Source organism: Sesamum indicum, linkage group LG1 (assembly GCF_000512975.1).
Source record: "Sesamum indicum cultivar Zhongzhi No. 13 linkage group LG1, S_indicum_v1.0, whole genome shotgun sequence".
NCBI lineage: Eukaryota > Viridiplantae > Streptophyta > Magnoliopsida > Lamiales > Pedaliaceae > Sesamum > Sesamum indicum.
In genome coordinates, this window is record NC_026145.1 from 424,988 (window position 1) to 439,177 (window position 14,190).

Below are 14,190 nucleotides of genomic sequence, written 5' to 3' on the forward strand. Positions count from 1 at the left end.
TTCTGAACTGTGTGTGGAGAAACAGAGAGAGTTTAGAGTAAGATTTTTTGCCTATAGTAGATGAGTTATATCAATACTGTGAAAAAGAAGAAAAAAAGGTCAAAAAAGTGTCTGTTTTGATATAATTCAACTGACAAGGATGTCGGGCAAATAAATTGACATAATGGAGTATTTTTGGGACTATAATTAAGTTGACGAGAATAATTCGAACCAACAAAAATAACTCGACGACAAAACTTAATTCAATACCAACCCTATATTCGAGAGTAAAATCGCAACAGAATCTAGGTTAGTGTCGGATCCTTGCATCTTGTAACGAGCCACTCAAATTAAAAGTAAACATCAAATTGGGCATGATAAGTTATGATATCAAGCTTAATAACCACGTGTAAATGAGCCCTTAGTGGCCATTGCTTAAAAAACTTTCAAACGAGTAGTTTCCCACCTTTTCTTAATCATACAATTATTTTTCTTATTGCAAAAAGGCCCAATGCTTCGCACCTTTCACAACACTGGCCCATTAGTTTGCGTAATGCCTTTTATATAATTACATATTCTTCCTATAAGATTTTATGTAATTATACGTAAATTTTATGTAGTATGTGGATTTAGTATTTGTGGGTTTGCTTTGTCTAACAAGTCAAAAAATTCACCAAATTTGTTGATGCTAACAAAAAAATTCATATCTACCCCAATTAATTTATTATACGTCAAATAATTTTTTTTTATGACCAAATTACCTTTATACATCTTCACATGTTAATGCACATGAGGGAGTATGTTTTCATTGCTATAAGAGCAATTTTGTAAAAGAAAATATTTAACCTGTAATAATTCAGAATAAGACAATCGAGGGTAAATATCAAATTTTATTTATTTTTTTGGTTAATGATAATAAATTCAATAAACTTTGACCAGTGGAGGGATTTAGTTATTATATGAAAGTAAATTTCAGGAGTATTAGATGTAAATTTTTAAACTATATAAAAATTATGTGTAAATACATCAAATTTGAGGGAGAGGTAGTGTAATTATACCTTTATAAAATCAACATTTTAGTAATGTAATTTGAAACCATTTATTAACCAATTAATTTCTCCATATCAAAAGGCATTCACCCCGCAACGTCTTATTTCCGAGAATATACTTATAGTCCATGAGATGCTACATATTACGAAATCGAAAATCTATAAACAATATCATATGAAAATCAAAAGTGATCTAGAAAAGGCCTATGATCAGATGCATTGATCATTGGATATACACTTGTGTGTCCACTGTTACATTCTAAGTTAAGGTTAATGGCACACTTTCTAAATCTTGTACACCATAAAGAGGCATTTGACGGATAATGTTTATTCAGGTTAAATTTGATTCAATTGAACTAATTAAAAAGTAAGTGTATCGCATCATTGGCATCGTCTGTAGAAACATAGAGTTGAAGGCGTGCATTACAATGAAGATTTTCAGTAACTCCCAAACAAGCAAAAAGTTATGGAGACACCTGGCAATGTCCAGGCTTTGCAAATTATTGCAAGAACACCCCTGGCCTGCACCAGTAGGGTATCCCCTATCAGTGGGGCAACCCCTATCAATGGAGTGATGGTCCCAGGATCCCCCAGACCTGCTGACCCGCTAACAGAGCCTCCACACCACAATTCCTCCTCCAACACCTCCTTAGGAGGGCTCCCCGCAAAACTCCTATGGACCATACAACAGATGATCACGGCAACGATACGGGAGCAAATGGCGACACTAGTCCCACGCCACACAGTAACTCTATTAGACATGGATGCCCCTAAAGAAGAAAATCAAAGGGTATCCCCTGCCCCTGCATTGCCGGTTGCAAGAGACCAAGGACCCCCCCGCATTTCCAGCGGGACATCCCTCCTCAGTGGCTCGCACTTTTGGAATGCCTGCAGAAAGGCCTCCAAGATGTCCAGTACCAAATCATGGGAACACCCTCAAAGGAGCAATAGGCTATCCCCTTCAGTGAAAAAATCATGACAGACGAACTCCCCCTCAAATTGAAGAAGCCCAACCCGTCGAAGTATGACGGAACCAACGGATCCCCAGGAGCACCGCTCCTACTTTGAAAATGTTGTCCCTCCACCATTACACCGTTGGGGTTAAGTGTCATGTCTTTGTCACCACTTTGACACGATCGGCCCAATCATTCGGAGAATTTCTCTCACTATTTGTCCATCAATTTGCCAGCAGTAAACGATATCAAAAAAAAATCATGAGCCTTTTCTCTTTAAAACAAAGAGAATGAGAATCACTGAGGGAGTACCTTCGATGTTTTAATTTAGCGGCCCTAGAGATCTCTACTGCAACATCAAATACACTAATTTGTGCTTTCATGCAGGGATTACAAGATGGAGATTTCTTCAAGTCCTTAACTAAGAAGCCCCCTCTCAATTTTTACAACCTCCTAGCATCAGCTGAAGAATACATTAACTTGGAGGAGGCTAGAGAATACAAAAATATTGTATTGGTAAAAAACGCAAGGAACAAGAGGACGAGGACCTACTCCACCTAGACACCTTCTTAAAATAAGCTCTACCCGCAAAGGGGCATCCCTGTCAGAAAATAAGTCTTGCTCGCAAGCAAGCATCCCTCACGGAATAAGCTTTGCCCCTCAACGAATAAATATTCACATACCAGCTTCCCTAAAGCAGTATTTTTCATATTTTAATTTCATAATTTCGGAGAATTATTTTATCCCCTTCACATGTTAACATGTGCCTTCTTATAGGGATTTCACGAGAAAGACATCCCTCTCATTAAAAGCTCTATTTTCCACAAAAATAGCAGGAGAAAGGAATGCGAATGAAAAAGAAAAAAGAAAAAAGAAAACAGTTGCACGAAATCGCTTATGTGAATGATATAATAAATAAGAATTAAAATAAGCTATTCTGTCGTTTGATCTTTATACTTCAGTTTTTTTCGTTTCTTCTTAAATGAAAGAAAAACAAAATCAACTCAAGATAAGTTTTAATATGAAAATCTTATTTTACTTTCACTTTATTTATTATTTAAAGTGAAGTATAAGAACGTTTGTTATATATTCTTTATTACTTTTTATTTTAAAAATACATTCACTTTAAATCCCAACTAAACAAGGTCAAGTTCAAGTTCAAGATAGATACTGACTTGAGTTGGGCTGGTCCGACTGATGACCGAATTGACCTAATTGAAAACAGGCCAATTTGGCCCAGACCAATAGGAGAGGACCGCGTGGGTAGGGCTTAGGTCAGGCGTGCCGATCAAAACTAATGGATCAGTCCAATTAGGTCAATCTTTTTTTAATAATGAAAGAGATATTATAATGTTTATTTTTATTCTTCTAAATTAGTCAAATTATTATTTAAGTTTAATGTAATTTTAACTACCTTTTCTCTAGTTATAAAATATAAATTTTGTTTGTTTTAATATATTATTTATCTATATTCATAATCATTATTTAAAAAAATATCATAATTTTATTTGTTTAGCCAAATCGAGTTTGGTTTGAGCATCAATAATCGGTTGTCCATATGCTTGGTCTACGTAAAAAAAAATGGGCTCAATTGCAGTCCATTTAACACCCTAAGACCAACAACGAACAATAATGGACGATTTTGAGACGGACTTTTCTAGGATGATCATGCCATCCTGAACCGATCAGGTCCACTACTTACCTTAACTTCAAGTAAACTAAATAAAGAAAGATATGCACTCTTACTAATTATCAAAACATCCTTATTTAATAATACATGCGATAAATTCTTAAAGTTTGTTGAGATCAGATTCAGACAGAAAGATGCCATGGAAGCCACTAGGAATCCAACATGGCAGCTTAACAACGGCAACTATGTCAAGCTTAGGGGATTTAGCATCCATTACCAGGAACTTGGACTCCCCAACATTCTCATTGTGTACATAAGTTAATAAATAACCATCATCCTCCTCGGCTGTCGGATTGTTCGGATCCCCGGCCACGAAAAACGGTTCGCCACCACACCAGCCTGGCTCATAGAAGCGGCTAGCCACCGTGCAGTCGCCACCATCAACCATGGTTAGTGATAAGTCTAGTTTCACCACACCAACCAACGACTTTGACTCGATTATACTTGCATATATGTACCTGTTACACTAAAACTACCTCAACTATGGTCTATGGCAATTGTAAGAAATGTTATAAGTAGAGTAGGTAAATTTTGGATTGGGTATTTTGTTGACTATGCATTTTCTCAACAACTACACATGGGATAATGACTTGGAGGGAAGCCCCATCCTTTATGATTTCTTTAGATTGCCACCCCTATAATTTAGTTCCTCAAAATAACAGCTCTTATACAGAGGGTATAAATGAAAAATTTGTGATTTAAATTGGATTTGATCAAATTTGAATTAATTATACGATAAATGCAATATAATTACAATATGATTGGTGTATAGTTAATAAAAAGAATTAATCACATGACAAATGTATTATACTTGCTCTGTGAATGATTTGGTTGGACGCAAAAAATTTTAGTATAAATAATGTTTTTCATGATATCTACCATAAATAGAACATGAAATCAACAGCAAAATTATAAATACCAAAATCTGATGAAAATGAGATCTAATCATTGAAAATTCTTATCCGAATTAGGTTTGGTTCAACTAAATCTGTCACAAAGTAAGTGTATCACACTATGTGCTTGGTCATTTTCTTTAAACAGTACACCAATCACACGATAAATGTATTAAACTTGTCATATATGTACCTAGCTATATATGACCATGAAAAGTTTTAACTATGTATTGGCACAATTACACTAACACTACATCAACTATGTAACAACTCTTGAATATTTAAGGGCATAAAATACAATATATTTACATGAAAACAAAATTAATTTAAATTGGGTTTCATCAAATTTGAACCAATTATATGATAAGTGTGATATAATTATATGTATATTTTACACTCTCTGCTTTTGAAATTTGATGTAATATCACGTAGATCCCTTATGTTTTAGAAAATTATATCTAGCACTCTTGAGGTTTACTTCTGTCTAACAAATAAGTCCATATATTAGTTAAAATTCACAGAATTTGCTGATATTAATAAAAAAAATATATATTTATCCACGATTAACTTATTACTGACTTATAGGAGGTCAAATAAATTTTTTATAACCAAATTATCCCCATATGTCTTCACGCTTTAATGCATATGAAGAAGTATATCTTCACTGTTATAAGGGTAGTCCGAAAAAATTTATTTGACCTGCAATAAGTCAATCGATGGTAAATATCAATTTTATTCACATTTTTTTTAAGATCAATAAATTCAGTTAATTTTGACTAACGAGGGATTTATTTATTAGATAAAAGCAAACTTTATAAGTGATAGATGTGATATCCTAAACTACATGGGCTCTATATATAATTACATCAAATCTTAGGGGCAGGGAGTATAATTATCCCTATATTTTAAGAAAAAAACCAATCATATTGACATGTGTATATTTACACTTATTTTTTAATTGATTTAGTTGGAGCGAATCTAATTTGAGTAAGAATTTATAATATAAACATCTTCCATAAATAGTACATGACATCAATAGCAAAATTATAAATATCAAAATGTGATGAAAATGAGATACGTATAAAATCATGCTACCTGGTCTTCCTTGCAGCATAAGCTGGATTTATGACTGCAAAATCAAGAACTCTGGTGCACAAGGGATGCCTCTGCAAGCTCTTGCTCTTCACATTTATCGTCAGCTTCTCTATCGTCAATTGCGCCAGTTCAATCCTCTCCAAGACCTGCTCAACTTTGACAGCATTTGAAGCCACTATCACAATTATATCGCCCCCATCCTCTTCCCATGCACTGAAACAATGCAACATGTTGAATCCCGGCGCATTAATCCACTGCATTTCGCTGTCGTCCTCTGCATATCTCGGGATAATTCCGAGTCGTGGCACCTTACAGGGATCAACTCCGACTGGTGATCTTCCCCTCAGAATCCACAACAGGTTCATGACTATCTGTACATCAGGAAATATGGCGTAGCTTTTGGTAACTGCAAAGTCATGAGTAAGTGTCGGTCCATCCGCGGAGTACATTGGGACATCCTTGTGTTTCTTTCCCTCTGAGTCGAATCTGAAAAACGTCAGGAACGGCCATAAAGGGTGGAACCGGTAGGCAAAGGCTTCCCCCGTCTCCCGGTCGATTTTGGGATGTGCCGTCATCCTGAAGAACCACTCACTGCTGCTTCTCTGGAAATCGTGGCGGCCGATGGTGACTATATCTCCATCTGGTGTAACTTTTATTGCATAGGGAATATCGGATTCGCAGAGAGCAAAAAGGTGGCCAGCAAAGAGAGCAAGGCTAGTATTCGCCACGCCAAAGCCATGTCTTATTGGATCGAACTGCCCAGTAAGCATTTTTGCGAGGGTTAAGAAAGAACGAGCGATGGAAGCTCCGAAACCATTGAAGGATGAGAAAACACTGGGGAAAATTGGGTACCCGATCTCTTGCTCTATCATGTACTTGTGAGTCTGGACATAGCGGCTGCAAAACGTGGCTTCACCTCGGGAGATTCTAATCATGTGAAGCATCCCATCACCATCAAGGAGATGGTAAGGACCTCGAGGGATGAAGTGAGGGTTGGGGCCATTGCGAATGTATGCACCGTCTAAGCAACTAGGGAGGGAGCCCTCCACCACCTCACAGGGGGTCGGGGGGAGTTCATCCACCGGTGCAAACGTGCCCGAGAGAACACGCTTGGGATCGATAGAATGTCGAAGGGGTAAGTCAAGAAAGTTGCATATGAGATCATCTAATGTTTTGAAGATAATGGCAAGTGAGGAGGAGTGCTTTCTCTTGATCTTGCGGCCTACAGGCCGTGGTTTGTTCTTGAGAGTTTGATCAAGTGTTTGAGCAGTGTGAATTATCAGCTTATTAGAGGAGTTGGGAGTGAAATAGTTAGGGTGATGATGAGAGCTCTTTGCACTAAACCTAAATGATGAGGAAACATCATAATCAAGAGATGAGCGACGAGGAGGAAACATTATTAATGGAGTTGCAAGGAAAGAGGAAGACAGGGCTTCCATCGCTCTGAGCATGAGAGCAAGCTACAGAAAAATATTGTCCAAGAAAAAAAATGTTGAGTACAAATTTAGTCGAAAATTTAGTTGGAAAATTGAGTCATTTGCCAAAAAAAATCACATACCAAGTATGTGACTTTTTAAATTGGGATATACATTGTAATTGGAAAATTCCCTATATAATCGAATCGGAAGTAAAATTTCCCTATATAGAATTCGGAGGGGAGATGTAACTGTGATGGAGAGTCATTAAAGTGTTGTCAGTGTGGTTGTAAGTTTGCCTTTAATACTCAGCAGATCGGCGACAGAATTAAATTCTTGCTCTATTTCTAGGATTGATCATAAGTAATAATAATTTATTATTTGCGTTTGTCCGAATATCTTCCCTTGAAGTGTGTGCTTAAAACCTCCCGCATGCAAGCATTATATGATGATAAGCAAAATCAAATCGTGTTTCTGATTTTTTTTTTTAAAAAAAATTGGATATAATTACGAATAATATTTTATTATTTTTAAAAATTATAAATACTTTTTAATAAAAAATAATTGTGTAATTTATAACAATAAAATGGACATTACTCATTCACTAATGCTGAAATTTAAAACAAAAAGTATTAAAAATAAAAATATAATTAAGTAATCCTTAAAGAATATTAGTCTATATATAAAGATATTTTAAGAAATTCTAAAAGGTATATAATATTATAATTGATAATTTAAAATTATTTTGGTCACTGATCATAAAAATTGAACAAAAATCCAATGAAACTAATAGAATTAGCTCGTTATTGAACATGCGTTAACATCAGGAGGATTATTTGTAATTTTTCAAACAACAAAAACGCGTATATAATTATATCAAATCTCAACTAAGGTGGATGTAGTTTACCCAATTTCTATGTTGAAGTTGGGATATAGTCATGTAGTCGTTTTATTAAAAAGTAAAATGAATTATCAAGTTGAAATTTTTCAATTTTTTGTCCAGTTGAGTGTGGATGGAATGGTCGTTGGCGAGAATCGTGGCTTCATTTTCATTGAAAATCGATTTCTATTCGAATAATGATTTCAAAATATATAGTTTCAACCTCTGCTTTCGAAAATAAGAGTAGCCCACTAACTGTATCTACATCAATCCACACCACCCCCATTCAAATTTCATTCAATTAAGAATTATCTTGTTTTTCAGGATAACTTCTTTCCTGGTCAGGTCAACAAAGGCATGAAATATTTCGATTTATTTTTTCTATAAAATCAAATGGATTTACCTGGACCAATGCATGATTTTCTCTGCTGCAAGAGTGCGGACTCGATGTAACATTCATAAATTTTTATATATAATTGTGGAATAAATTAATAATTATTAAAAATATATAAATTAATTAATAAATAAAATATAGAACGAAATTTGCATATATATTATAATTTTTAGACATATGATTGAAACTTTATAAAGTTCTTGAGGTTTAATTATATACATTTAGAAGATTAGGGGCCAAAACATATTTTTAACAAAGTTATTAGAAAACCAAAAACAATATAAATATGGATGAAGTTGAAATTTGTGGTGGCACGTGTCCCACCAGCCATCCATGCAAGACTCTAAACTTATTTTTATTATTCCCACAAGATTTAATATGTTATAATATATATATATATATATATAATATGTAAATATATATGTGCGTATGGAATTTAATTAATGGGTGCATAACACTGAAATTCATGCTTTTCTAAATGGAGCCCTTTTTCTCTCACGGAGGAGAAACAGGTGCATGCTATTAATTCAAATTATTAGTTAATTCATTTATTTATGTTATATAATCAGTGAGTTTATTAAATATAATTTTTACTATGGGGGCGAAAAAAGGAAAGAGAGAATGTTTTAATCAGAAAAGTATACAGATCTGATTATTGATAAATTAGTCACTAGTTATGATCCAAGCAAAAAGTGCTCGTCAGGGTCTTGGAATTTAAAATCTTTGGATAGGATCTTTTGCAAGTCTAAAAAAATGAATGACCTGCAAAAAATATTAGCATTCCAATAATCAAGTTAGTAATTAATTATAAAATAATAAAATTATGAAAATTATGACAAACTATGGGTAGGTTGTGTCTCTCATTCCTTCCTCTGGTCTTGTCTATTCTTCTTCACTAACCAAGCATACTACCGCAGGCTACGGGGAGAACTACTGTAGCACCTCCTTCGCTACAAGGGCTATATCTACCCTAAACGTCATATTTATAGTAATTCTTGTGTTCATATATATAAATTTATACATAATCATCTAATCAATTTGCATACGTAAGCCCAACGTCATAACAACATAATCAACCCACAACATCATATACAGTCAATTTAATTCCAACATAATCAGCTTTATTACACCACATGACTATCTCATAATAAGACAATCAATCAAACTCCATTTTTCCTAGTTTGCTTACTAGAAGGTGATATTGTGTTTTTCCCATCAACTCAATCTCACCGTTATATAAATTCAAGTGAATCCCCTTGACAGCCGGCTCATCAATCTTATTTCGCACATAGCTCTTTCATATCGCACATAACTCTTTCATTTCGCACATAGCTCTTTCATATCATATTTTTGCCTTATAAGCTTTTCAACACATCAAGGAATATTCACACCACAATTATATTCAATTTCCACCACTCCCTCATTTCCACATATCACCATTCTTGTAAGCAACTAGTAACGTAAAACAATATATTAACATATTCTCATTCCAAACATCCACAATACATCAAACAACAAACATAATATTTCAACGCATTTCCTCATTCTACGTACACAATATCGTTAATCAAATCAAATCATCCATCACTCATATACTTCAGGTAAATCAATGTTAGCATGAACCACAAATTTATATAACAGTAAAGCCACAAATAAAAGGGTCATATATAGATAATACTAATCATTTACTTACCTCGACTTTACAACGCTTTTATCTATCCAATAAGTAGTGGTTCGGTCTTTTCACTCTACCCCGTATTGAGTTATACCACATACAGTTAATATATCGAGAATATCATAATTTCTTTTAAATACAATATTAAATATTATTCGTACAATTTGTAATAATTTTTCAATATTCCATTTCTATCAAAGTACAAATTTTCGTTTTTTCCCTTTATTAACATACCATTTATTAAATAATTCTCGAAATATTTCTATGAATTTTCTATCAATTTCTCGCTGTTATACACTTTAATTACATACAATATGTAGAATTGTGTATTTGGTTGACAATTCCGATGGAATTGTATAAATAAGCTATAGTAATATTCAAATCTAATAAATTTAATAATCTAACTAACCAACGATATCATTTTTATATCCGATTTGATATTTAATCTGATACTATTTTAAATAGCCAAACTCGGTTAGCTAGTACACCGCTCAATATAATCAACATTTAATAAATGAACTAAATAAATAATGTAATTATATAAATTAATAAAAATTGAAATTGTAATTCTCGTACCTCTGGTTTTTCTTCCGCGAGAGAAACCCTCAATTTCACGTGTGTGCGCGCCGTGCATGTGTGTGTATTATGTATGTGTGTATGAGTAAAGAGAGGAGAGAGTAAAGAGAGGAGAGTGAGGCGGTGGGGGATGGCCCACCTCCCACTCTCAATCCCCTCTCTCTTTTCATATGTATATATATATTATTCATTAATATATATATATATTATTTACTAATACATATATATAAATAATAATAATAATATTATTATTATTTATTTAATTAGACTTTTCTTAAAATACCCATTACGTCCCTCCTGAATTTCCTTAATTAATATAAGTTGCTCCCAAATTTTATAACAAACTTGAATTTAATTCGTTCAAGTTTTATTATATTCCAATTAGGGAACATAATTTATTTACTAATTAACTAAGTTTTATAAAAATTTACTAATTAATCCCCCAATTATATATTATAATTTTTGGGGCATCACAATTACGAGGATGTTTCAATCCCCCTGACCTAAAAAATGATCACTACACACCTCCCATAACTAGTCCGGCTAGGATGCTTATGGCAATTGATCGACTCCCTACCCTGTAGTGGCCCAAGGGCTCCGAAGAAAGTCCTCAACTTCCAAAGTCTAAGTATTTTTGCAGGCACCATAGAGAATATGGACATGACACCAACCGTTATCGTCAGCTAAGACAAGAAATAGAAAGATTTATCCAAACCAGCTATCTTAGAAACTACGTGGATAAGGAGAAGAAACGGAGCAGAAGGAAGAGCACCCTCGGCATCACAACTCTCGCAGGCCCCAACTGCATGATCAGTAGGGGTGGGCAATCGGGTCGGGTTCATCGGGTCCCGACCCGACCCGATCGGGTTCGGGTAGAATAAGGCGGTTTGTTCGAATTTTTATGGCGGGTTCGGATAATCCAAAACCCGCCTATTGTTAGTCGGATCGGGTTCGGGTTTTAAAACCCAACCCGATTACCCGATCGGGTACCCGACGTCAAAAGGGGGGAAATTAATAGGGTTCATGTCTTCTGCATTTCGGTTCATTTCTTCCTCTCTACTCCTGCGTTTCATTTCATTTCTTCCTCTCTCTCACCGTCGCCGTCGCACGAGACTCTCTCTCACCGTCGCCGTCGCCGCCGCCTGCCTGTTGTCGTCGGCCCACCCCTACACACGGTAATGGCATCTATTTCTGCAATTTTGGTGTAAACCTCTTCTTCCTTACCTCGCTTCTCTGTTTGCTGAAGTTGCTTCTCTTTTTGTTTCTCTTTTTGCTTCTCTGTTTGTTTCTCTGTATGTACAATTGCTTCTCTGTAATCTGTATGTACAGTTGCTTCTCTTTCAATTGCTTCTACACGTATGACTGCTGAAATTGTTTCGTGGAATGACTGCTGATTCCAACCTTTATTTTTTCCGTTTAACCTTTAGATTACTGCTGAAATTGTTAAGTAATTCTGATAGGAGTTTCTTATATTTAACTGCAACAAGCTGATATGAATATGTTTGGTTGGGGGTTGAGTGAGCAGCTGCTGCGTTGTTGAGGAAAAAAATAGGAGATTGAGGTGTCTAGATTGAAGTAGGAGATTGAGGAAAGACAACACATTTGTTGGGGGTGACTGTATTTTTGGAATGCTTTCTTATAAGCAGTTTATCCACTAGTGTGGATGGTGTTATGGCACGAGCTTGCCGTGCCAAAGGGTCGAACTAAGAAGTATCACTCTACCTGATTGAAGTCGCTGAAACAAATTGTAGGGTTTGTGCTCCGTGTATCATATTGAAAATGTCTCGGGTATATTTTAGAACGCCTCATATTGTTATTATTTAAACAAGCGCTTCTTACTATTTTTTCAACTCCACTGTTGATGCCCATTCTTGCGATTTAAATATGGCTTAACTGGCATATAACTTGACGATAGACTCTGAAATTGTTTTCATCTCCTATCTCAATGTAATAGGACTTTACAGACACTGCCTAGTTAGCTCAAGGGAATGAATGTTTAAGTGAAATTGTTTTTGCTACCTGATACTGGAGCTTCAAGGAAATGACCCCCCTTCACATTTAATCACATCAAATTTAATCACATTTAATAAACATGAGCTCTCACATTTAATCACATCAAATTTCCCTTCATATAAGCTTTTTGCCCTAAAAATTTGTTTCATAATTTGAACAGTGAAAACTCATGCATAATCAATGTGCTTCATATTAAAATTGATTCTCATGAATTGTTAGGGTTAATGTCCTCAATTTGTTTTCTATTGTTTTTTGTCCTCAATTTGTTTTCTATTGTTTTTTGTCCTCAATTTGTTTTCTATTTTTAATGATTATGTAAATGTATTTTAATTTGAAATATTACCTTAATATTATTATTGCTGTGGATGTTTTACCTTAAATATTACCTTAATATACTTTTCGTCCATTGATTACGGGATCTTATCTATCTTACATGTGGATATTTTAATCTTGCAGATGTCAAATTCTCAATCTCAATCTTCACCTACTGTAGACTTATCAGATGCTCAAGATCAAGGCATAAATATGAACATGGTTCATAATCAGGTCAGTGGTGATCATGTTGACTTTGATGTTGATAAGGGTATGGATATGTCAGAGGATGAGGACGATATTCCACTTGATTCTAAGAAAAGAAAAAAGAGGGTAGTGACTTCTAGATTACCTTGGTGGGACCATTTTCATAAATTTTACTGTGAAAAAGATAAAGTGCAAAAGGCTAGATGCAAATATTGTACTAGGAAAATCAAAGCCGATCCAAAAGTACATGGAACTAGGCCTCTAAAGAACCACTTTGAATCTTGCAAGAATAAACCTCGTGATGTTTCCACCAATCAGACGAGATTGTCTTTTCAATCAATTCGTTTAGGCGAAAAAGAGGCCCCGCTTGTCAATTGGAGATTTGATCAAGAGAAAATTAGAGAGGCTTTGTCTTATATGTTGGTTGTAGATGAGCTCCCATTTAAAACAGTTGAGAATTCTGGATTTAGACATTTCATATCGGTGGCTTGTCCAATGTTTGCTATTCCATCAAGAAGGACAATAACAAAAGATATTTTCTATATGTATGTCAATGAAAGAGCAAAATTGAAGTCATTTATTAAAAATCATGCTCAAAGGGTTTGCATTACAACAGACACTTGGACATCTATTCAGAAAGTCAATTACATGTGTCTCACTGCTCATTTTATTGATGATGAATGGAATTTACATAAGAGAATTTTGAATTTTTGTCCAATTATCGGACACAAAAGTGAAGAAGTTAGTAGAGGTGTTGAGAAATGTTTGCTTGAATGGGGTATTGATAGGATTTTTACGATTACTGTTGATAATGCATCTTCTAATGATGGAGCTATGGTTTATTTGAAAAAGAAACTTGAAAACTGGGGTCAAAATATTTTAGGTGGAAAATATGTGCACATGAGGTGTATAGCACATATAATCAACCTTGTGGTTCAGGATGGTTTGAAAGGGAAGAATGAGCATGAGGCAATATCTCGTATTAGAGGGGCAGTTAGGTACGTGAGAAACTCTCCGGCTAGGTACAAAAAATTTCAAGAATGCGCTGAATTTATGGAA

The 14,190-nt window shown here is 34.7% G+C and overlaps 1 protein-coding gene across 1 annotated transcript; it reads right to left on the reverse strand.

Annotated features, from left to right (window-relative positions):
* Nucleotides 3,734–7,159, reverse strand: LOC105156900 (probable carotenoid cleavage dioxygenase 4, chloroplastic). Its single transcript, XM_011073195.2, has 2 exons — nt 5,660–7,159; nt 3,734–4,129 (listed from the first exon to the last, which is right to left on the reverse strand). The coding sequence occupies exons 1-2, from the start codon at nt 7,108–7,110 to the stop codon at nt 3,772–3,774; spliced, it is 1,809 nt and encodes a 602-aa protein (XP_011071497.2). The 5' UTR covers nt 7,111–7,159; the 3' UTR covers nt 3,734–3,771.

Coding starts and splice junctions, on each gene's coding strand:
- LOC105156900 (XM_011073195.2), bottom strand. CDS start 7,110: ATGCTCAGAGCGATGGAAGCCCTGTCTTCCTCTTTCCTTGCAACTCCA. Junction 4,130..5,659: donor TATGCTGCAAGGAAGACCAG/GTAGCATGATTT, acceptor TTAGTGTAACAG/GTACATATATGCAAGTATAA.